We start from the raw sequence: 24173 nt of genomic DNA on the forward strand, positions 1-24173 counted from the left end.
GCTGTGGTGTTTGAGCGTGGTCGCGCGGATGTGTGTCACCTCTAGTTTGGCGAATTTGTCGGATTTGTAGCAGGCGTTTTCAGCATTGATCAGCTTTGTCAGCAGGAAGTCTCGGAACTCAGGACCCTGGAGAGAGACACAGAAAGGGAGAGAGAGAAAGAGAGGGAGAAAAGGGGTAGAGTTAGATGATGAAGTGGAGGGGTGGGGGGTAAAGATGAGGAAAGGAAATGGTGACCTGTAATCAGCACCATACAGGTTATACTATTGCAGTACACTGATTCTGATCAAGAAGATCAACCTCACATCTGCCTCAAATCCTCTCAGTCTCCCCACATACTGCTCATCGCGTGCATTGGTGTTTTGAACAAAGCAAAGGACAGTTTGGATTCTGCTTATTCTTCCATATTTCAGGTGTGGGGCAACGTGTATATAACTAATACTAACATCTGTAAGTTTCACAGAGAAGAACAATAAGACTGATTAACAAGGTGAATGTCAGAGAACATACTAACAGGCTGTTTATTAGCTCACGTGATGAAATTCAAAGATTTAGTTGATTTAAGAACATTATTAGTCATGTTTAAAGCCAGAAACAGATTCTGATTCAACTAAGATAATTCTGAGTCGGGTACAGCCCTACTCAGATCTATTACTTCAGTAAATGTAGTGATAAAACAATGTACAAAATAGTCCGAGTTTTTTCATTTCATAACCCAAGTGAGAATCGAGGGTATCATGTCCCTCCACCTCCTATTGCATCTACTGACATTAGATAGAATTTGCTGTTGCACACCAAAAGTAACCTGTCTCTAATGAAGCTGTCAATAAGCTATACTGTTTAGCTGTAAAATTAGAGCATTTGTGACCTTGCTGCCATGTTGGAAATTGCTGAGCAATGCACCAAGCACCGCCCACCGCTGCCCAGCTGGACCAACTTCAAGTCATTTTTGAATTTGTCAAGTCAAGGTGTTTTTTTTTGTATCCTGCATTGATCATAACTCTTTTTCTCACCTTCCTAAAGACAGCTGGGTTTGGGAGAGGGGGTCCAAAAGGAGGCACATCCTCCCTCGCTGTAACAGACACCTGTTGACATAAAACAAATAACAGTAACACATTATTAGCATGTATTCCAGGAGGACTCTGGTTTCAAGCTGAGGACGAAACAACTTCTGAGAAAACTTGCCAACACTTTGCCATTGCAACTGATAACTGACTGATTGTGTACCTTGTTGTTTTCTCTCCAGTACCCAGCTGACAACAACCACTGGCAGCTTCAAACACTCCCCACAACTCATCTGATTTACTCATTTACAGTTATTACAGAGAACTGCCATGCCACCACACATGCCTGCTTTGTACCTTGTATGTTGTGTGCTCTGTACAGGGGTTCTCAACCTGCACCAGCACGTAAGCGTGCAGGAAATTGGAGGCGATCATGTCTGGAACAAATGGCGTGGGTTCTTCTTGGAAGACCGCGGCTACTATGTCATTTCCTATGTGCCTTTTCCTCTGGAGCTAAAGAAGCAGAGGGGAAAATTCATAAGATTGTAAGTTGATCAACAAATTTGGTTTTGTGGTTGTGTAGCTGCTAAGGGAACACTTTAAACCCAAGAGCACAATTTATGAAACATCAACCTCTGAATGCACAAGGGATTAATTCATTTCTAAGGAGGGTTTTATTGGCTTCATATCACATTGCAAACATTTGATTTGAGAATTAACCACAGACTACACAATGCCAATTTAGCAATGAGAACAGCATAAGACACTGTCAATAACCACATCTGAGTAGATTAATATTGATACTTATAAACGATTGTACCTGCAGTGTAACAGAATCAGAATCAGACTGTATTCTCATTATATGTTCTCATTATATGTAAATATGCAACAAAATTATCAACAGCAACTCAGTCTGGTGCAAAACATGAAATAGTAAAGTGCCAAGAAGTAAAAAAGGGCAATTTAAAAGACAAAAGTCAAAAAAAGTATATACATAAGAGTGCAGTTAAAAAGCAACAGTGATAATAAATCATGACAGTGAGGTAGTCGTCTAAGCAGTTCATAAACAGCAGAGGTAAAATCTTGCTGACATTCAAGTCATGCTTAAGGCATGTATGAACAATAAAATCATTTAGCTCGGTTTTACTGTGCAACTGCTCTGGGGTAGAAAGTGCTTTTTAGTCTGTCTGTCCGACTTTTAAGTGTTCTAGCACTTTAATAGTCATAAAGTCAGCATCAACGTCTTGTACCTGCTGGACGTCTCCCTCGGTGAAGGGAAGCTTGGTTGACACATGGAACATAATCTCTCTCTGTCTGAAGACAGTGTAGACAGATTCAGACCCCGTTTGTCCGTGGGATACATCCAGTCCACCGCGGAACCTGTCACAGTTAAAAACACGTCACATTCTCTGTGTTACCTTCAGTAATAAGATAAGGTTACATTTAAGTGTTTTAAATTTCAGTGTCATCACATTTTGTGCATCACTAGCTGCAAGGCCAACCAAAACGTGTGCTGTAACAGCTATGACTGCAAGCCTCCTTACTTTTACTAGCTTTCCGAGTAAAAGTAACAAGTGTAACACAAAAGGACAAAAGCCTGCTAGACAATTGTTCACAAAGCTCTGATTACCTTTTTATCTGGCTCTTTATTTTCTTGAATGTTGCTAAGAAGTTCATCTGAGTTACACACTGAGGCCGAATTGCTCAGTTTTCAGTGATTAAACCCTGCTGTTCTATGCTATTGTTGTATATTTCTGAACCTTGTGGACCCTTTTCTCTGGTTTCTGTTACTGAAACCTGTCTTTCTTTTTTTCCTTTAATGCACTTAGCTCTACTTCCTTATTTCTCATTCACTCTACTCCTCCTCTTACCCTTTAAAGTCCTGAAGTTCAATGTTGTCGCCAAGGATACTGAGAAACTCCTTGAAAGCCGGCGTCTCCTCATTGTTCCCAAAAAGTTCTTCCTCTGATGTCTTAAGAGGAGGACACGTGAGAAAGGTAGAGGACAGGAAACCATAAAATAAAAATGGTGTGTGAGAGATAAACTGCATAGCACTGACAAGTTCAAAATGACCACTCACCTGTCCAAACTTCTGGTAGATGACTCCAAATTTGAAGGTGTTGTTCACCTCGTGTTCATCATAAGCCACTATCAACTGGGATCCCTGTACATACACAAAAACGATTTCCTACTTACTCTCCATCATGACTTATCTCACTCAACTTGTAACACTTTTTCTACTTGCTGTAGTAGTTAGAAAAACATGTTTTCATGTTCCCCAACATGTCTCCAGGGCAGGTTTATCGGGCCCCGGATTACGTAAGGCTGACATGCAACGAACTGTCGTGGCCCTCAGCGAAGGCTATGAACTCGTCGCTGCCTCTTGCAGATTGTGCCTCAGATGGGTTTTTTTCCTTCCCTGAGGCACAGGCTGAAAGCATGCTCCATCACACTCCTCCGCCTGGCTCACAGGAGGAGAAACAGATCCATCCTCTTCCATTTCAGGAAGTTGTAGCCCTCTTGTGCCATCAGTTGTTTTTGAATAATGCACTCACTGAACAGGGCAGATGTTAGACAGGTAGGGGGCTTGTGAGGATAATATTTGATTAGTTGTGAGCTTTTTTCTGTTTAGGAGAGTTTGAAAATGGGGCTGAAGTGAAAAGTTTATCAAGGCATTAGCATAATTCTTTTCCCAGAATTAACCAAGTAATTTTGCTGCCTGAACTTAACCAGTAGGGTTGGTAATTTGGAAAACCCTACTGTGAGTCACATCAGATGGTAGGAACCACAGTGGTCAGTTGGGATAGAGGACATGTTAATTATCGAATGTGTCATTAGCACTTTCGACCCTACAGTTCCTCTTTGTCATACAGAATCAGAGACAGGAGAACAAGTACATTTATGACAGACCAGAGGAGCTGAGGTCAGACTGGTTATAATGAGGGTGTGATGTGAAAGTTTAGGATAAACTCACCCGAGGGTACAGGACCGGGTTGAACTTCAGCCCTGTGGCATCATCACACAGAAGCTGAAAGAAGAAAAAGACTCAAAATATACTGACTGATATGATGCGAGAGGAATCTCATTATAGACTATATAGTGGAACATAAACCCATGCAAGCAACAAAAGGGAAAGGTTATTTCATGCCTTTGAGTTTATGCACGAAAGCTGTACTCCAACGTTAATAGTATTTAATTAATATATCAAATAATAATGCAAGTCTGACTGCAAGAATTAACAGTTACCACGAAACATGTCATGGTTTTAAGTTTCATTTTTAAGATATATAACTATCTAACTTTGTGTTTGTTTGATTGGTTGCTTTGTTCTGTTTTTTATTTTACCTCTTCTCTATTTGCTGTAACCTGTTGTGTTGCATTATGTTTATATGCTGTAAAGTTGATTAAAAAATACTGAATGCTGTTGTGACATGATTTAATTATGAGATCACTGAGCTACTGAAAAGACAAACTCTCTTTTTAGTAACGTGCCTCCATTTATCAAATCGGATTCTCAAGCTGCCATTCTGCGTAGATAATGCTCTGTATACCTGACGAGAGAGGTGCTTTTATGAAAAATGATACCTTTTGTACTTGTGAACTGTATCTTACCTTGGCTATCTGTGGTACGCTCGGCAGCTGGTTGATGCCTGCTAAAGAGATCCTGTCATGAACTGTTTTGATCCTCGATCTGCAACAGAACAAGAAGAGGAGCTCCGCTGATCAGTTTGTTCAGAAATCTGGACCATGAGAGAGTTTCTTTACTGTTATTATTCCTATTTTATATGTAATTAGGTGATATTAGCACAAAGAAACTAAAGACAAAAAGACAGCAGGTATTGATGGGTTGATTGATACACATTGTAGAGATTCTGGCGATATTACTGGCATTATCACTGTCAGCTGTCAAAAAGGAGATTAGCCATCACCTGGCTACTGTCCCCTCTGCGGCCTCCACAATGGCTAATCGAAAAACACGTCATTACTTCATTGTTTTTCTGCTGATGAAAATGTCACCAACTGTGGTAATGACAGGAAAGCTATCTACTGCAGCACCACAAATCTGTTCAGAGCTAACCATGATGAAGAGCACACAGAGACGCAACAAAAGAGAAAGAAAGAGGGAGGATCCATACGCATTTTCGGGGCGAGGGAGGCCTGTATTATCACCATTTTCAGTCACACTAGCAGTGTCCCAGCTAGCAGGTAACATTCCCACAACATTGGCTAACGTGACCTTCAAGTTGTAATAATGTTTTAAAGAAAACATTTTAATTTAATGTTCAAAGAACGTTTTAAGGATGTTTATCATTTCAAATAATGTTCCTGTAAGGTTAAATGCTGACTTAGACATAACGTTTTACGACAAGAACATTTTCATAGCAACATACAGGACATGTTTTTGAGGCCTGAGATTACGCACCTTTTTTTTAAAAAATAAAACTGTAATGTCATTGTAATGTAATGTGATATGTTAACAATAAAACAAAAACATTCTTAACATTTCTTTGATGTTTATAGAGAAGTTATCTCAATGTTCAGAAGAACGTTCTGGGAACATAAAAAAAACACATTGCTAGTAGTGTTGCTCTGTGGATGGCAATGTTGCTCTGTTGCTTATACTTAGTTTGTCCACCAACTTGGTTTCAAACTTGAATTTCTCCTTAACCACTAAATAGATTGCCATAAAGGTTGGTAGAGAGATTCAAGCTCCCCAGAGGATGAGTCCTCCAGACTTGGTAATCCTTTTTCTTTTTCGTCTTGCGCCACAATAAATTTGACATGTGTGGCTTTGATTGTCATGTCTCAACCATAGTCTGTTAAAAAATACTGCACATAGCCACTGTAAAATCATCCATTGTTTTGTGGACTCCGGTCTATAACTCTTAAGTTTGGTGTTATGGCCACTGCCATCTTAAAATTTTTGGAACCAATTGTGACCATATTTGGATGAGAGGCTTGAGAGCCTCTAACATGGCTGTTGACTCCTATTCCTTTTTTATCATCATTATGGTAAACTTCATTTCCTGCATTCCGCTGAATTTTTATGCACCAATTTGTGTCTTTTTTGCATAAACTTATTATGGAAATTTTATGATACTTCCTGATTCAACAATGCGTGATTGCTTCTTCTGCTTTCTGTTTTAAAGCTGATTGCAACTATTGCTTGTCTGCTACTTTTATGTTTTTATAGGAGAATACAAATGCAAATGTTCTTAATAAGGAGGGGGGCATGTCCCCGGCATCAACACCAAAATGTGAACCGATGTACTGTGAGTGAGAAGAAAAACAAATCAGGAGAAAGAAAACCAGCAGCCTGGATCCAATAGTGAAACTCAACACTATGTGTGATAGTCTATATACTGTATATTGGGCATACTTTAAACAGTTTGACACAAAAAAGAATCAAATTAAGACAGTGGTACCTGAGCATGATTCGGAGGAACTCCTGGCCCTCAGCCTCCTCATGTTTCAGTGACATGATGAGGTTGCCGATGCTGCTGCCAGTGCAGTAATAGTTCATGTGTTCCTGAGTGTAGAAAAGCGGTTGTTAGCGCGAGAGCGAGTTGAGGTCAAACACAATAACAGTCGTGCTCGGCTAAATGCACAGTGAAACTCAGATCAGTGCACGCACACTCACCTTTCCTAGGAAGTGTTTGCGGTAGGCGCGGGCAGTGCTGTTACACTCCAGGCGGTAGCTGTGCCCCCCACCAGGGCTCATGCCCTCTCCTCCATCTTCCTCCTCACAGAAACTGGACTCTGAGGAGGAGGGGGTCCCTGCTGGTGCCTCCACATCCTCAATCCAGTAACCCCCAAACTGTGGCAGGATAACCTGAGGGTATGGACCACCTTTCTCCAGGACCTTGCACAGGAGGGCAGCAGATAAAAATATGATAAAAAATAACAGCTATAGGGCAAACACAGTTGTCCAGAATAAGCTTTTTAAGCATGTAATAATAAAAAAATTCAAAGTTCTCGTACTTTAAATGTACTATCTATTGTGGGAAACACTCCTAGCTAGTGGTCACACATGAGAGGGATGTATATGTGTGTTATGAGTGTATTATGTGAGTGAGAAATGACTCACATCTTCTATCCGTGGGTAGGGGATATAGTCATCCTGTCAAATAGAGGACAAACACACTGTTAAAGGGACTTATTGTGATATAAGTGTACTTCACTGACTTTCAGCACAATGATACAGATGCTAACACGGGCACAAACACAGCAACAGAAAGGCAACACAACTTATTATCCCAAATGAACTCTTAGGTGATGATGCAACAGCCTGAAATGCACAGTCATCAGCGGACATCAGTGAGGGCGTGTCGTCCCTTGATGATGTCAGAGGATTCAGTAGCCCCTGGGGTTAGGAGCTGTTATGAGCCTGTACTCGTTTGGCAGTCTGCTAACATAGCACAGCTCCGGTGTGTGACCTCTAAATACTGCTGAGGCCCGTCTGCACCGCTGAGGGCGCAGTGCTATGGACAGCCAGTCATTTGTATTCTGCAGCAGCAGGAGTCAGGATACTGTCAGTCCAGAGAGGATCAATTGACAGTTGGAGTTCATCCAACTTATAATCAATCAGATCAGGAGGCTATTGATTTTGTACTTTTAAAAAGCCTGAGAAAAATCTGAAAAGAAGGGGTTCAGTATCCCTCATGGGCTGACAGATGAGGCGAGAACAACCACAGAGCGTAGGGAGGCATGGTGAAGCTGTGATGAAGGACAACATGCAGACATAAAGTGTTCAGATGTGTGCAAGCGTGTCTGGTGTCCAGTCACACCTTCCATCTTTTGGTCTCTTCGGCTTTAGGGACCTAATTTAGTGTCCGAACGCAGCATGAGGACGGAAAAGCACAAGGGTCAAAAAGCAACTTTCATTTATTTTTGTGCATTTACAAACTGTCCTGGAACATGGCACTCTCGTTGTCAGACCTCATTGTCTCTGTTGCCAGATGACAGCGGAGTGAGTCATACATGGTAATTCAGCGCATACACAAATACACACAGGTAATACACACACTTAGTCACTCTCTCTTTTTCTGAATCCAGCTTTCAGACATCCTAAATTTTCCTTACCTCATTTGTTATTGCCAGTGGTGGAATATTACTAAGTACTTTTACTAGTACAATTTTCAAGTACTTGTACTTTACTTAAGTATTTTCTTTTCACATCACTTTATACTTTTACCCCACTACATTTCAGAGGGAAATGTTGTACTTTTTACTTCATTTCATTCATCTGACAGCTTTAGTTACTCTATAGATTAAGATTTTTGCATCAAAACATACCAGGAGTTTATAAAACTACTTATATACTTTGATGGACATTAAATTATTTAATTTATTTATTTAAAAAATATATATTTTTGGGGTGTTTTTTATACATTTTTGAGGAGTTTTTTTTCTATTTTTTTTCAATAATTAGATTTTTTAAATTTTTTTTTTTACATTTTTTCTGTTTTTCTTTTTAATAATTTGGGATATATTTTCTATTTTCTATTTATCATTTTGAGTTTATTGGGTGTTTTTTTGTTGTTTTTTTTTCATGATTTTTCTGCATTGGGAAGTTTTACTTTTAAAGTAATATTTTAGTGCAGGACTTTTACTTATAATGGATACTTTCACAAGTTGGTATCAATACTTTTACTAAAGTAAAGGATCTGCATACTTTATCCATCACTGGTTATTTCCTGTTTTTTGGAACACAGCAGCACTGAAACACAAGCCAAGGCTCCAGTGTTATGTGTATTTATACAGATATTAGAAGCAAACCTGCTAGACATGGAGTAAATTGGCCAATTATGGTACAGGCCCAGTGGAACAGCTTGTCTACATGACTGAGCATATAAATGATGAAATGAAGACGTGTGGAGATTCAGAGTGCTGAACATACACATCACAACCATCACTTCTAATGCCACCGATCACACAAAGAATCCATTTACACAGCGCAAGTACAAACTCAAGACCCACACACACACTTCTCAGTCTGGTGTGTAGTGGTGTGTGTCTGTCTGAGTGCATATTGATGGAGCAGCTGTTAGAGTCGCGGGGGAGTCATTGTCAACAAAACGAGACTTATCCAAAAGATGCTCTGAAGAGGATTCAATTTCTAGACATTAACAGAGAGACACAGATGAAGAGAGAACAAAGGCGGAAAATGGAGGTAAAAAGAGGTGAAGTTAGACGAGGGGGAAGAAAGGAGGGGTAAAAAAAGAGATGAGGATCAAAAAGGTGACCTTCATCAGCGCTATCCAGATTACAGTATTGAAGCGAGATTTGAACACTCAGTTCCATATGTGGAGTTACAGGTGGCAGAGCTCAAGAGCCCAGGTCGATGCATGCTGATGGTCAGAAAAGATGGATGAGGTGCACATTTCCTGTGTGTGTGTGTGTGTGTGTGTGTGTGTGTGTGTGTGTGTGTGTGTGTGTGTGACTAAAAATCCCAGTATGAGGCTGGCCTTGTTCTAGATTCTTTTCTCAACAAATCACACGAAAAGATATGGAAGTCCAAACTTCCTTGTCTGTGGTACTTGAACCTATTCATTAATACGGAAGATACAAATCTTTAAAAAGTGTCTCAAAAATGTAGTTCTGTGTTTTGAAATAGAAGTTTTAGTTTCTATAACAGCTGGGCTATGTAGTTTTTAGCAAACTCAAGTAAATGTGCATTTATTGGGAACTATTTTCAGTAGCGGATTAATACATATCTGGTGCTTAGATGAGTATTTACAGCAACATGACGGTGGTGTTGTGCATAAAAACGCTTAAAGAGCAGAATCATTTTACTGGTTTATTTGTTAGGTAAATAGTGAAGTGAATGCATCAGTTTGTATCTTATGAATTTAAATGTGAGCGTCCAATCCAAGGGAGCCAATGACACTTGTTCTACAGGACCAGATGATGCGGCACCCAGCATACCGATACAACACCAGCATGGCTAATGCTGATGGCTCTTAAGACAACACAGCCACTGGTACAGCTGAAGGCATTTCATATTGATATGGAATTTTATGAACAAAATTAGTTGATTCCAGTGGGAAAAAAAATCTTCATGCAAATCGTGCCTGTCAGCTATAAAAAACCCGTATCTGAACATCAGCCAAATCAGCAACAAATCTGAAATGACACACTGAGTTGAAACATCTGACCAGTCTTGTAAAGTGAATCATCGCAAGGATTTATAAAAAAAAAACCCCGAAAAAAACCCCAAAATACCACAAGACATAAACGTAAAAAAGGTCTTTTTTTTAATGTGAACTTCTTAATTCAAATTGCGAACTGTGAACGTGAACTAGCTCATTTTAATCTGAGTGAAGTGAACTTTGAGCTCCCTCTCATGAAGACTGAGTGTGCAGAACTCTGCAGGACTGTAAGTGAAATAGAGTCAAATAAATTACAGTGCACAGCCAAATCGTAATGAAAGAATATATCACCCAGTGCCATTATCAGACAGACTACACAAGAAATGCTTGTTCTTGGGGTCAGTGAATTCCTGGTTTTGATCTTTTTTAGGGGATTTGTCGCTCAAAGGAAAATACAAAATACAAAATCCTTTCAAGGATAATAATGACTCCAAATCAGAGGTTTTGCATGAGGGACACGGAGGAGTCTTCACCTTTACTTTTTTATATGCTGCATTAATGGATTGCTATGTAATACGCACTTTTTCTGACTCATTCCTTTCAGCGACCGATCAATTCACACCTATTTGATGTTCATGCTGCATAAATTAGGGGTCAGTCTGTTTTCAATTTATGAACATTTCCTGTGACTAGATGCCAAATTGACACATTTTGGAGATCTCGTCATGAACCACAAACCACTCTCTTCTCTTGCTGTCTTTCATTGGCAACTTATTCTGTCTTCTTTTTCTGACATTTCTCCTCACACCTTCCTCCTCCTCCTCCTCTCTCTATTTCCTTTATACCCCCATGTGTCCTCAGACTACTCAAAGCCTGTGCCCTAAGGGGCCCGGGGGAGGCACAAAAAACTCATACAAGGACAGAGAGACTTTAAAAAAAAAAAAAAAAAAAAATCAATGAATTGAATTAATTCCACACAGAGAAGGAGAAAATAGCTATGACAGTCCAGATCTTTGCAGTGCTATTCTTCTCTGCCCCCAGCATGCCCATTAACCAATCTGAGTGGCAGAGTGAACCGAGCAACCTGGGGTTAGGGTTACGTGGTATCCGTGTATATGTTAAATCCGGCTATGGGCAAAGAAAAAGAGAAAGTACCGACACCATTTCACAGTATCTTCAAGTTCTGTTGGAAGTTTGACTTTGTGCAAGAATCAGCATGCTTCTACACTGCACATATGCAACATTTGCTCAGCAGGAAGAAAAAAGGTAGTGAAATAAAGAAGAGATACAAAAAGAGAAACTGGATGTATAGAAAAGACTTAATAAGAATTTCATACCTGCATCCTCTCCAGCATATCGAAGAACTCTGCAGACTGAAAAAGACAGAGGAAGATTACTAAACATCTAAAGCAGGGTGCAATACTGCTAAACTTTGACTCTCAGAGTGCAAAAATACAAGAGCAGAGTCAGCGTCCTTTTGTTTCCCTCTTTTAATTTACACTTTAAACAAGTTTTACGATGCTCAAAGCATAACCAAAATGTCTGACTTTAAAGGTCTTACATCGGTGACATTGGTGGTGACAGCAGTGTAGATTGCCAGCAAGCTCACTGTGTACAACTCTCTTTCACAGTTTAAACTTAGCAGTGTCAAGAGGGCACGGCAGGGTAGAGGCTTCCAGCCTCACACCCGCATGCACACACACTGATAAGCAACCACTTCCTCGGAAACACACAAACACATGCATCCTTGAGTGCGTTCACACGCCTCTGTCCCCGGGGGCGTCAAGTTTTGTGTCTTTGTGCTCACATTTTGGCACATACACGCAGAACGTGTAAACCAAATGTGTGCAGGGTGGTTTAGGTTAAAGATTTACTCTTCCGCCAACATTGGTGTGTATATGCAGGTTTTTTTTAATACAGGAAAAAAACCCTAAAAATAAGAAATGGACTCCATTCTGATTGCCAGTAGAAAAGTATGACTTCCTTTAGCCATGGAAAAACTGACTTAATAATGGGAAAATAATTCTTCAAAATATGGGCACAATTTAGTAAATTTCTTGAAAGTTACCTACCAAGATATGTCGACACTTAAGAACATGAAGTAATGTATTTAAACAAGGTAATATAACTCAATAAAACTGCTACCTAAGAATCATATGAAATGTGTGTGTGTGTTTTTAATTTTTGTTTTGTTTTGTTTAGTTTTTGTGCCTTGGTTGTGTTTTTGTTTGTTGTTTCTGTAAACTTTGTTTGTATGTTCATCTATTGTATTTTATTGTCCTGAAAAACCACAATAAATATAAGTGAGAAAAAAAGAGAAAAAAGGAAAGTATGAATTCTGTTTTTTAAGATTTTTACGTTGAGTGTCAGACATACCAGACAGCAGGGTTAGTAAACAAAAGAGAGCCGCATGGAGGAGAGTAAAAATGTTCCAGTAGTAACTTAACATACCTAAACGTTAGCTACCAAACTTTAAGTTAAGTATGTTACTTCAAGTTAAGTACACAACATGCATAACATGACAACAACATATGTAACTTTATGTCAACAGGATTATGTCAACATTACAGTAACTAAACCCCACATTTTTGGCTTCAGTGCCCCCTCCCTGGAATATGGAAAAAGTCTTAAAAATGGGCTGGGAGGGCGGTTATGACACGGCCAGTCACCCAATCGTGCCACCTCTCGATCCACAGCACCTTCCTTACCCCCTCCAAAACAACCCACTTCTCAGAGTCTGCAGTGTCAGAGGACCCTTTCTTTTCGAGAGGACAGGGTGGAGTGTGGGGTTGGGTAGTCAGTTGGTGACAGCGTCAATGGGGTGGCAATAGGGGGCTCTGTTGGTGAAGAAAGCGGGCTCCTGCTATCAGAATCAGCCAAAAGCAAAATTCACACATTGGGATTTCAACCTTTAGAGGGCAGTCACTTTGCATATTTATACACAATATGTGGAATTTTAATACTCAACAACGGTACTAAATGTTCATACATATTGCTTTTCAACTGAAAAAAAGGTTTGGGGGCTTAGTTACTTTTTAAGTAATTAATTTCACGTTAAATTAACATGAAGACATCATTTGTTGGGCACTAATTCTTTAGATATCATTCACACCGTTGTGTAAGGATTTGTTGCATATTTCTATTACAACCGATAGGAACCATTAAATACTTGCAACTTCTGCAAAGTCATTTGTCCCAAGAAGAGTGTGACCTTTCTGGTATAAAGACAAAGGCCAGATGTTACTGAGTGTTAGGGGTTTCTTTGTCTAGTGGGAAAAGTGCTCAAGTGTGTCAACTGTACATGTACATGTAGGTGAGATGTCAATTCATGGCACCAAACTGAACTTCTTGTTAAAAAGGAGGAAATTCAGAAAAGCCTTCCTGGTAAAGAATCTATCTTCAAATGGCTACGACACAGTGCACTGCTGTTGAATCATGTTGTACCCAATAAAAAAAACTAAAAGGTCACACTTCCACAGATAAAAATATAACCACACTTTACTTTGACAGCCAATACTACATGTTGAGATGCACAGTCACACTAATAAATTCACCAGTCTGGATCAATCATAAAACACAAAGCAAGAGGAACCGGGAAATATATGCCTTACCAATGAGTTGTGCCTCCTTAAACAAGAAGTCTATTAAAGTGTTTTACAGCCCTTTGACTGACTGTATTCTAGCGGTAAAAAACTGTAAATGACTACATTTTGACAGCACTACTGTCATAAAAGCTCACGTTATTCTCTACACTCGTTACCTGCACTTATCATTACCACTCCCCCAGCAGACATAACATGCACACACATACACAGAGCTTATCAAGGAGTTAATATTAACCAGTTAAAGGTGTTGTAAGTCGATACAGCGCTGTGACCTGGACCTGCAGAGTCAACACCACACACAGTCACACCAACAATAAGCACAGCTGTCTTTAGCCGTTAGATAGCAACTGTGGCAGCCAGCATGTGCTCTCAGCCAACTGCACATTTAATCATGAGGTGTGTGTTTGTGTGTGTGTGCTCAGTCTAATGGTTACTAGGATCATATGAGGGCGGCAAGAGGGAGGGAGGAGGTGTATTCCTAAAAGGCAGTCTTAGTTTGTGTCTTCTCTGAGTCTATTGAGATGTGAGCGGGACGTCATCACACACTGTTGACCATGACAGTTTAAAAGACGCACTGATGCGGCTTGTCCTGGCAGTATTTCAGTGGCCTGTAGAGCTGACAGTGTGTTCAATCATCATCTACATCCCCTGCAGTAACAAGCGCAGACAAGAGCAAGGACAAGAGACACATATCTGTCTTTCTGCTTCACTGTCAATCTAAAAGCACCTGGTTGTCTTTATTTTCTGTCCTTGCACTTTGTTCTTTTATCCAAGTGTCTCACTGTGCTAATTTGTCCTCTCTGGTCTCCTAACGCTCTATTATCTCTTCTGTCCCGTGACTGTGTCTTATTTCCTCCCCTTTTCTCTCTCCCCCTACTCTTCTTTCTCGCTGTGCGTTTTGTCTCTAGGTCTCTTTCTCCCTTTAGCCCAGCAACAACATCTGCATCTCTTATCTCCCATGGCAACCCACAGTGACTATCACAGACTGCAGGCAGATCAGATCGGCTGCCTGCCTGACTGACAGATTCATTGGCTGCTAGAATTCACACATATTCATGTAAAGTCACGCACATAATCATCCGCACACTGACAGCGATGATGAGAAGTCACAGACAGGGACAGTGGTCTCCCTTTCTCATCATGTTATCTTCAGAATTACTAAAACTGAATATTACAGAAAGGAATTAAATGGGAACAAGATAAATCTGTGTGGTTCTCCTATGATTTTTTTTTTGTTTGTTTTTTTTAATTTTTTATTGTTCATTTATTTTCTCTTGTCTTTGGTCTTACTAAATCCAACTCATGAGTAGTATACATAGCATGTATAAAAATGGACAATATTAAACCTCCCCAAAACAGAAGCCAAAACATCTTGATCAGTAGTTCTTATCACATCAATGTGTGTTTAAGTGTTTGTTTTTCTATTACGTTTGGCTTAAATCAGTTATGCTATAGAGACTACAGAGAGAATCTCTCTATTGACTTTGACATTGACATTTACATTCCCTGACAAACAATAATAAAAAGCCTAAAAGCTGCTGTGTAATGGAATACACTGCCAACAGTGTAAAGAACCCAGAACAAAGTATTTATAAGCTGCCGAGCTGAAAAACTGAGCTTATAAGAGGACAAAAGTGGATATAAAAGTGTGGGATCAGCAGAGAGAATGGGGGAAAACTGTGGGATCCTGACACTTATCAGCAAGTATTTTCCTAATCTGACCAGACATACTGTAGAGGTTGAAGCTTGCTATTACTTTTCCTCTCTGGGAGACCATAAGGTGCTAAAATAATCCTTTGTCATGTTGATATCTAATGCTTTTAGCTAGCCACAGGCATTTTGTGTGCTTCCAGGGTTTGCACTATGTCTCTATAAAAAAGGGATGTGAAATGACAGAAATATGGGTGTCAGTCATCATGCTCGCGACCAATGGTGCTCCAAATGGCGTCACCAGTGCAAAACGGCAGCAGCCGTAAGTTAGTGGTAACACGTCATCCATTTTTATATACAGTCTATGTTACCACAGGTAGTTCTATTTGAGACAACCTTGTTAAAATACCTGCACCTTAGCTAAAGTCAGCACCATCCTAGCATGACCGGACGGTGCAGCCATACTCTTCTCTCACGCCCACAACAATACTCCTCTGGATCAATGGGGAGATGAAGCGATGAGCCTGAGCTCACACTTACAGCAAGACACAAACACCCTTATATCCTTATAGTGCAGCTTTGTCAGATACCTGGAACACTGGGTGTTATCTGCACTGACATACACCTGATTTTGATGCATCAGTCAATACTGTTCTGGCTTGGTCGCTGTGTTATGAAATATTGTTGTGAAATACTTCACATGTGGGTGTAAATCTGCTAAAAATATGACATAACACTGTAGAAGTTTCACAGATGCAGTGCTTGTTCCCCTGCCATTGTTTTCAAACTAAGAACATTACTGTTAAGTTGACAGTAGTCAGAAGTTGTATTTACACGATAATCAGCATGCTGCTGCCGAGCAGTGAAGGGATGAATGGCAGACAGACTCTCCAGAGATAATTGCTTACTTTTGGGTAAGTTGCTACCTAAAACACATGGAGAATTGCTGAACTGGTAAACTACCACAGTAAACAACTGTGTGGTTGTTTCTTGAGTCAAAATGCAGACTTACCTCAGCAATAGTTGCCGTAACATCTGAGCCCTCTGATGTCTCTGCCTTATCCTGACCTCCCTTCTACATTTAGGAAGTGACTTCCCTCTCACTCCCTTTTAATATGCATTTTGCCTTTTAACACCTAGAACTTCAACAGGAAAGTCAAGTCACGCAGCAAACTCATGTGGAAACAGAACAAGTTATTCCAGTGTGCATGTGTCAACACAAAACATACGCACTACCACAGTAGGTCAGCCGTGTGGGCTTGTCTAAGATTTGTTTTGCTGAATCAGCAGCAGTGTCTTTGAAGCTTGACTTTTAAAGTTCGCTCCAGGCACTGATTTAACCCCTAGAGACTCATCTCTGTTCAACAGAATTATGTATTTAGAAGTTTTTTTTTCCATGATAAAATTGCCTTCATGTCTTAAAAAAGCATAAATGTGACTCTACACCTTTGCTTTTGAATGCAAGAATCTCTGAATATGTAATCAGCCCCACCTTGAGGCGTTCACACACAGCTCCAGAATACCAGCTCACTTTAGTTTGCTCAATGAACACACAAAACTCTGCTCGTGCACAGTAAAAGAAAACATAAGCCTTCAGCTTCACAAGGACATCAAACAGCTAATAATGTGTTGCTGATGTTAGATAAACCCAATCGCCAGCTCTGACAAGTTGAAGTGAAGGTGAAACTTGACTTGCTAAATACAATACAAAGCTACAGCTGCTTCTCCATGTTTTGCCATAAAGTTATGGAAAGCCCTGCCCCGCAAGGTGACAGGATTGGTTCCTTAGATATGTGATGTCACAAATCCTGAAAGTTTAAATTCCAATTTCTGAGACTGTCATTGCTACACTGCAGGAAGAAACACTTGTCCTAACCACTGAAAAAAACCCATAAAGACAAAATATCCTCACGTGCAACATACATTTGCAGTGCAGTCTCGTCATACTGCAGAATTTCTGACCTTCCAGGAGACTCATCTTTATGGCCGCTGTGTTAGAGGGGCAATGCTAATAACTGCACTGCGTAGCAACGGCTTATTGTCTCTGCAATCAGGTGAGAATGTTTTTGTATTTATGGGTAGTGCAATATTCAGCAAATGTACCTGAAATTTACCTCAGAGGATTAGATGAGACTGAGACTCTAAACCCAAAAAATGTTTATTAACATGTGCTGACCAATCCAAGAAGCAGGACAAATGTTTTTGAGGAAAGCCAATGTAATGTAATTTACTGTAGTAGTGTAAGTAACTGCACACAGGGTTCCTGCAGTTTAAGGCATGGTATATTTAAGGCATTTAAGATTTTTTTAATGCAACTTGGAATTAAGTTTAAGACTAATTTTCTAAAAACGTAAATTGAAGAGGGGCAATAATTTGCCCAAATGTTTACTGCAACATAAAACATGACTTTTTGTCCAGTGAGGACTTTAGATTATCTAAATCAAATGTTTTAAAAAAAACCCAATCCTGTGTTTTAGAGCAAAACACAGGGAAGATAATCAATATATTACATTATCATAAAAGTATGTATTTGGTTTACCAGCAGAAGTGGGAAATATCTATCTGGATTTTCTGTTTTTCACTCTGCATGAGAGATTCCACTGCTTGGATTCCCATCATGAGTACAAGAAGATGAATTTATTAGATTATTTAATAAAAAAATAGATTTTACTTGGAAACATCTGAAAAAAAAAACCCAAAACGTATATGTAAACGCTTTTTTAAGATGTTTGAAAGTTGATTTAATACCAATTAAGGCCTTGCTTTTAGATTAATGAATTCAATGCCTTTTAGGAATTTTTAAGGGTCTGTAGGAACCCTGACTGCACATTATACTTCGTTCGGCATGTTTTTTTCTCTCATACACAATTTTCTCTTGATAGATTGATGTGATTTCCTGAAACTGTGATTTCAGGAAATTATGGGCTTCAAAACTTTCTTACCAGCGTGACATGATTATCTGACCATTAGGCCACACTCACAGCAAAATTGTGGGTTGTGATTGATAATTACAAGAAATCAACCACCCATCAATAGGAAAATTTGACGTCGTCTGGCCTGAGTTATATTTTTGTAATATATTTTCTGTCGTATGTTACAGGGTCATTTCCTGTGTTGGCCTCACCATATTTTCAATCAATCAGTTTTTCTTACCAAGAGCAAACTTTGCCTTCCTGTTCCTCTCCTCCTCTCTGTGCTATCTCCCTCTGTGTTGTCTTCAGCAGATTCAATAATGATGGCTTAGTTCAAGGTGACATACTGCAGAAAGTGGCTCCCTCTTGCAGGAGCCGTCATCTTTTTCCTGTATATCACCCTGCTAATCTGCCTCCCTGCAAAATGTATCCTCTCTTTTATCATGCTAGAGGAAAAATGAAAAATTCTTCAGCTGTGGAACCCGTGCAGTGCAGTGTGAGTAATGAATGTTGGAAAACATCAACACCTTCATATTAATAGTAAAATGCCTTTTTCTATATGTGATGCACTATGATATGTCACTACATGACAGTCTGACAGCACCTGAGAAAGATGATCTTCTCCAGTCTGACGGATTTAATTTGTATTCATATTTGCTTTTGTTTTGCTCTGATATTCTTTTCAATTTGCCGAGTCACAGCTTTGACTTCTCAAGAGTTCTCTTTGATGACACCATTCGATTGAATGTCACAATTTGTGGTCATGAGAGCTACTGAGAATAAAGCTGCCAATCTTTTGCCACTGTAGCTGGTAGAGGCAGACGCAGAGGGGGACTTCTGCCTTAATATCTTCAACTTTATGTCATTCAGATTGTAATTTATGTCTATGGTATTTATCCTACTAAAGCGACAGAGCGCATTTAAGTCACGCTCCCTGCAGAGGGGAAACCAATCATTGCTCTCCATTGACTTCTTATTGCACAACAGTAACTTCATGTCATTAACATCTGCTGGCAAACAACAACAAAAAGCAAACATAAAAGCTAATATGTGTTGGCATGCACTACTAACATGCCAAAGAATCCTCCACAAGTTGCCAAACATTAACAGAAAGATGTGAGAAATCAGCAGGAAGATAAAATCAGTCACCCTCAACAGTTGTTGTTATGGTTTCAGAATGATGAAGACAGTTGGAGAATAATTAGACATGAAATAGTATGAGGGTTTGACAGAATGATGTTTTTCCTTTTCATCTATCATGTTTCTTTTTCTAAATGATGTGCAGATTTTTAGGCATTCTCTTATCTCAAATGGCTTGAGAAATGGTGTCAGTAACTGCCGCTACACCACAGCATAATTCAAATACTATTTTATAACAGCACCTTTTATTTGCAATAGGAGACCCAACTCAAGCACTCATACCAAAACTGCAAATGAAAGTAGTCTAATAAGGGGGACATAAAAAATGGAGAGATTATGATCAGGCTCTTATTTCCTCATCCTCCAGAGGCAATTTAACAAATATCAGCATTTATATTACACAGACATTAAAAAAAGGATTACATCACTCCATGCCTGGAGGAGCATTCACTGCAAAATGTCTCCTCCATGTTTACTTTCTCTGAAAGCAATATTTGAAATTCTGAAGAATCTTACTTGAGCAGAATCTGCCCGAACCTAAATCATGCAAGGTGCCCGAGATGTAGAATTTTGTAATAACTAATTCAGTATAGTGAAAGTAGATATTCCGATAGATGCAAATCGAATATTGACGTTTTTAGGCTTTGAAATCTAAATTCTGTAGACAAACAAGGAACTGGTGCCATGAATTAAAAAATGTAATTAAATGTTGTGACGTAAAACAACAGCATAACCTGTAAAAAATCAAAAAGCCCAGTTATGTAAAATATATGTCATGTTGTTAACTTCACATAGTTGTGACATGGCAGTTTGTCACTGTCTGTAAACTGCTCTGCCTCAGGATTTCTCACTGAGGATAATCAAAATCAATAGACTTTTGAATAGGCCTAAAGGTCTAAAGGGGAAAATGTGTCAATTAAAACCTCTGCAAATCAATATCAATCTAAAAATGTGTGTGTATGCAGTATATGCACGTACACATGAATGTGTGTGTGTCCTACCTTCATGCTGGGCGGAGCAGTGCGGGGCGGTGAGGGGGGACATTCTCCCAGGGGGACGTTAGAAATGTTCAGCAGCTCCTGTTTCCTGGAGAGAGGACAAAATGAGGAGTAAACAAGAGTGATTGATGTGCCTAAACGTCGAAATGTTCCAAATTTTATAAAAGGTCGGCCATCCTCATTTGCGTACGCAGTGCACTTTCACAGTAATTTGATTAGGCTGATGCACTGCCCTTCCCTTTTTTAAGTGTGCGGATAAAGGACATCTTAGACCACTGTTTCCCCTCTGATTATCCGTCATCTTATTTGTGGCTTGCCATGCACTTGCCATTAGCTTAACGACAAAAGACATCTCAATTCCCTTGTGTCACGTCTTCTTTTTGTCGTAACTTGGCGTGACCTCGGTACAAAGAAAGTAGCAAAAATAAAAAAAATAATGACACTCAAATATAAAACAGTAACTTATTCCGCTAGCATGTTTTGTCTGTAAAAAGCACTATTGCTGTCTATTAAAAACACAAAAAATACATTGCATAACTGAGGCATAATTAAGAAGGTCATATGTGCTCCTTTGTCGAACAATAATGAACATCTTGCTGGAGTTGGCTAACTGCTGAATAAAGATTTAAACCCAAAGCAATTAACTCACTTAACTGTACAATTCTGTCTAAAGTTTTATTGTAGCTATAATTTTAAAGTGAGCCAGAGAGCCTCTTGTAAATATGCAGTGAAGTATCAGATGGCTCCGTGCTGTTTTCATTTGCTCTCTGGAGTCTCTGGGGCTGTCAATGAGACTTTAAAAGAAGTCCTTTGGGGCTTGAAGCCTCTTCTCATCTTTAATGCTTTTTCTCTGCAGCCCACTCAGAAGCATGAGTGCACATTAATGATCCTGGATGTGAAAGGTTGAGCTGTCACTGGGAGACAGACAGAAGATTAGCTTAGCCACAAAAAAATCAAATACTGCCATCTATCTGGATAAAATACAGTGTTTTTTCACTGAACACGTGGTGATGGGCGACTAAATGTGTGATCATGATCACGGAATTTTATAAAGACGCAAAGAGAACATGAAGCATGAAGCACTTAAAACCAAATTTTCTCTCTGCCTACATATACAAACCTACTTCAGTAAGGCTTGTTGGATGTAAATTGGTGGCTATATGTTTATCCCACAACCATATTAGTGAGGCCTTTTGTCATGAAACTATATACAATATATCTGATCAAATCTGACTGATACTGACAAACAAAAGTCATAGATGTAGTGCTCACACATTTAGTAACATACAAGTAAACAATCAACCAAAAGTTCCCTGAAGCTGCCAGAGCGGCTCAGTAAATGAAATCATTTTCTCCTAGACTATGGTAAGTAAAATGAAATAAATGTATAAATAATACAAATAAAGCTAACTGTATATGAAATATGCATCACTCTTCTGACTTTGTTTTTATGTATTTCTGAAGAAATATTACAACGCCAGCCAGCTTGTTAAACTTGTCCATCTTGTGCAGCATCCATAATGCAAAATGTAGTTACATTTTCATAGTCTAAAATGTACAATGAGAAGATGTGTAGTTATAGATGAGCTTGACCTCTTCCTGCACCACAACTTTTCATCAGAATGGATGTTTCTGATGCGTCTTCATTTGCTCAGCACAAGTAAATGAATCAAAGGCGCATAATTGTACTCATTTGCCCATATTACTGCTTAATGCTACGCTAATTACAACCTACTACATCCATGTGTTGCTTGACTGGTTATCTAGATGTTTGACTGACTGCTGTATGATAATCTGAACATGATGAAACAATAAGGCCGATTCACACAGTATTACCTGGGGACCTTATGTGATTAAGAAAAAAATTATTTTGTGGCTTGCATTCACACAGGAAAAGGAAAGTCTGCATTTAACACAAATTTACTGACAATACCTTCCAGACATAACACACAAAAACCCACTCTGCACAACACAGAAACACTACACAGAAACAGAAACACCACTGGCAGTAATGCACATTTTTACCGCCTTTTATCTTTTTTGTTTAAATGTAGTTTAAACAAACTTAACAGTTAATATCAATGGGTCTGCATCAGCCTCCTGCTGCCAAAATACTGTTAAAATATTCATTTACAGTTACACTTACAGTTTAAATCCATGCCTGCGAAGCTTCACACACATTCGAAAATAGTGCCACAAGTTCTATCTGACCAAATCACTCCCCTTCTGTTCCTAAGATATAACGATGATATAACGATGAGTGTGAATGATATCACTGTGAAACTGACCTCAGATCTTTTGGATATAAAATGTCACCACTTTCTAATTTTATTCTATTAGGCATTTATTTGAAATGTTTTCATTACTTAGCCTATGAATTCTTGTGTCAAATTTGAAGAAATTCCCTCAAGGTGTTCCTGAGGTATCACATTCAAGAGAATGTGACAGATTGGGTCAAAGTGACCTTTGACTAAAGGCCCTTTGTGTTTGGTGAAATATGGCAGCTGATTAGCAGTGGAGTTTTCAAATAACAAATCATGGAGATCTGCATGGATTAAGATCACAGCTGACCTCCGCAGGCCCGCGGAGATGTACGTTTTCTGTGAATGGGGCTTTAGTCTGTCTGGTGTTTGTAAAGTTGCCACCACAGGGGCAGTGGTTACATCCTACAAAACAAGCTACTACGCAAGACTACACAAAAAGCTATATTAGGTTTTATGTCAAATAAATTGATTAGTAGCCAGTAAAATAGACGACACGTTGAATTCACGTCTACTCCATAGTCGAACCAGACTCTGTATTTCTACCAGTGTAAAAAAGCTGCAACTGATCACTTCAGAGTTAGGATGAGAGCACAAGAAACTATAGTTTAAATTGAGTGCTTGTTTGAAATTAATATACCCCTTGTTTAACTTCATTAGCTGGAATTATAGTACCTCGTTCTCCATTATCTCATGTGCTGTGTCAAGTGGCTGTGAACAGCAAAAACGCTAAGTCGCACTCAGTATAAAAAGGTGAAAGGGCAAACTTGAGGCAGCTTGCTGTTGTCAAGGAGAGAAATGAGAGGTGCAGAGATCTGTTTCCGCCCTTTTCCTCTGTTGAATTTAGTCAAAAATGCTCTTTGGAGTTTGAATAGCCATCTAAATTTCTACCTGAGGCTCAAAGACGCCCAAATAAATAGGGAAAGCAACACCAGAGCCTCCCTCAGTCACCACAGGCCAAACCCAAATTCCTTTTCAACACCATTCATTCCTCTGTCCGGAGGAAAAGCTCGCTCCGGCTGGCTCTTTCCACAGGTTCAGCTTTTCACACAATACACCACTGTGTTGCCCTGTGTGTGAAATACTGCAGTATGTTATCTCACAGTAGCCAAAGGTGGACAATGTTTGAATGAGCATCATAAGGCAAGACAGACTGAGAGTTTATAAATCTGAAAAACAAAACCAAACATGGTTTCAGGTGGACACTGTCCATTGTTCTCTTTGTTCTCTTCAGTCTGAGGTAAAGAGGACACTGTGTGCTCCCCACCACTGACCTGTGAAAAGGAAAAGCTTGTTAAGACCACTGTCCCTGGGGCGGATCCTTGCTGCGTGTCTCTACAGCTGCCCTAAATGGACACGAGGAAAACACCTTTTTTTCTGCGCTACACACTGACTCACACCTGCACACAGAGCGATGCTGTTTCCAGAGGAAATTGTTGTGTGTCTGTGAGAGAGAGAAAGACGAGGAGCTGCTGTCCTTGCAGCCTTGACTGTTTCTGTGGCGATGAAACAA

The 24173-nt window shown here is 39.5% G+C and overlaps 1 protein-coding gene across 9 annotated transcripts in view; it reads right to left on the reverse strand.

The window, feature by feature from the left end:
- Positions 1 to 24173, reverse strand: part of LOC121943293 (rap1 GTPase-activating protein 2-like) — a 109797-nt gene that overhangs the window by 8268 nt on the left and 77356 nt on the right. For 5 of the 9 annotated variants that reach the window (XM_088078639.1, XM_088078637.1, XM_088078636.1 and 2 more), the window contains 14 exons: positions 20403 to 20487; positions 11432 to 11467; positions 7791 to 7823; positions 7091 to 7123; positions 6644 to 6865; positions 6429 to 6532; positions 4615 to 4693; positions 3977 to 4030; positions 3083 to 3166; positions 2874 to 2974; positions 2253 to 2382; positions 1360 to 1515; positions 1012 to 1083; positions 40 to 126 (listed from right to left, as the gene is read on the reverse strand). In XM_088078639.1, the coding sequence (XP_087934765.1) occupies positions 40 to 126; positions 1012 to 1083; positions 1360 to 1515; positions 2253 to 2382; positions 2874 to 2974; positions 3083 to 3166; positions 3977 to 4030; positions 4615 to 4693; positions 6429 to 6532; positions 6644 to 6865; positions 7091 to 7123; positions 7791 to 7823; positions 11432 to 11467; positions 20403 to 20408 (1197 nt within the window). In that variant the 5' untranslated portion in view covers positions 20409 to 20487. Of the gene's footprint in view, positions 1 to 39; positions 127 to 1011; positions 1084 to 1359; positions 1516 to 2252; positions 2383 to 2873; positions 2975 to 3082; positions 3167 to 3976; positions 4031 to 4614; positions 4694 to 6428; positions 6533 to 6643; positions 6866 to 7090; positions 7124 to 7790; positions 7824 to 11431; positions 11468 to 11655; positions 11728 to 16361; positions 16617 to 20402; positions 20488 to 24173 lie in introns of those variants that run through there. The other 4 variants (XM_042486795.2, XM_042486794.2, XM_042486797.2 and 1 more) reach the window with 3 other exon arrangements.

The sequence above is a fragment of the Plectropomus leopardus genome, chromosome 6 (assembly GCF_026936395.1).
Source record: "Plectropomus leopardus strain MGB_pleo_1.0 chromosome 6, ASM2693639v1, whole genome shotgun sequence".
NCBI classification, from domain to species: domain Eukaryota; kingdom Metazoa; phylum Chordata; class Actinopteri; order Perciformes; family Serranidae; genus Plectropomus; species Plectropomus leopardus.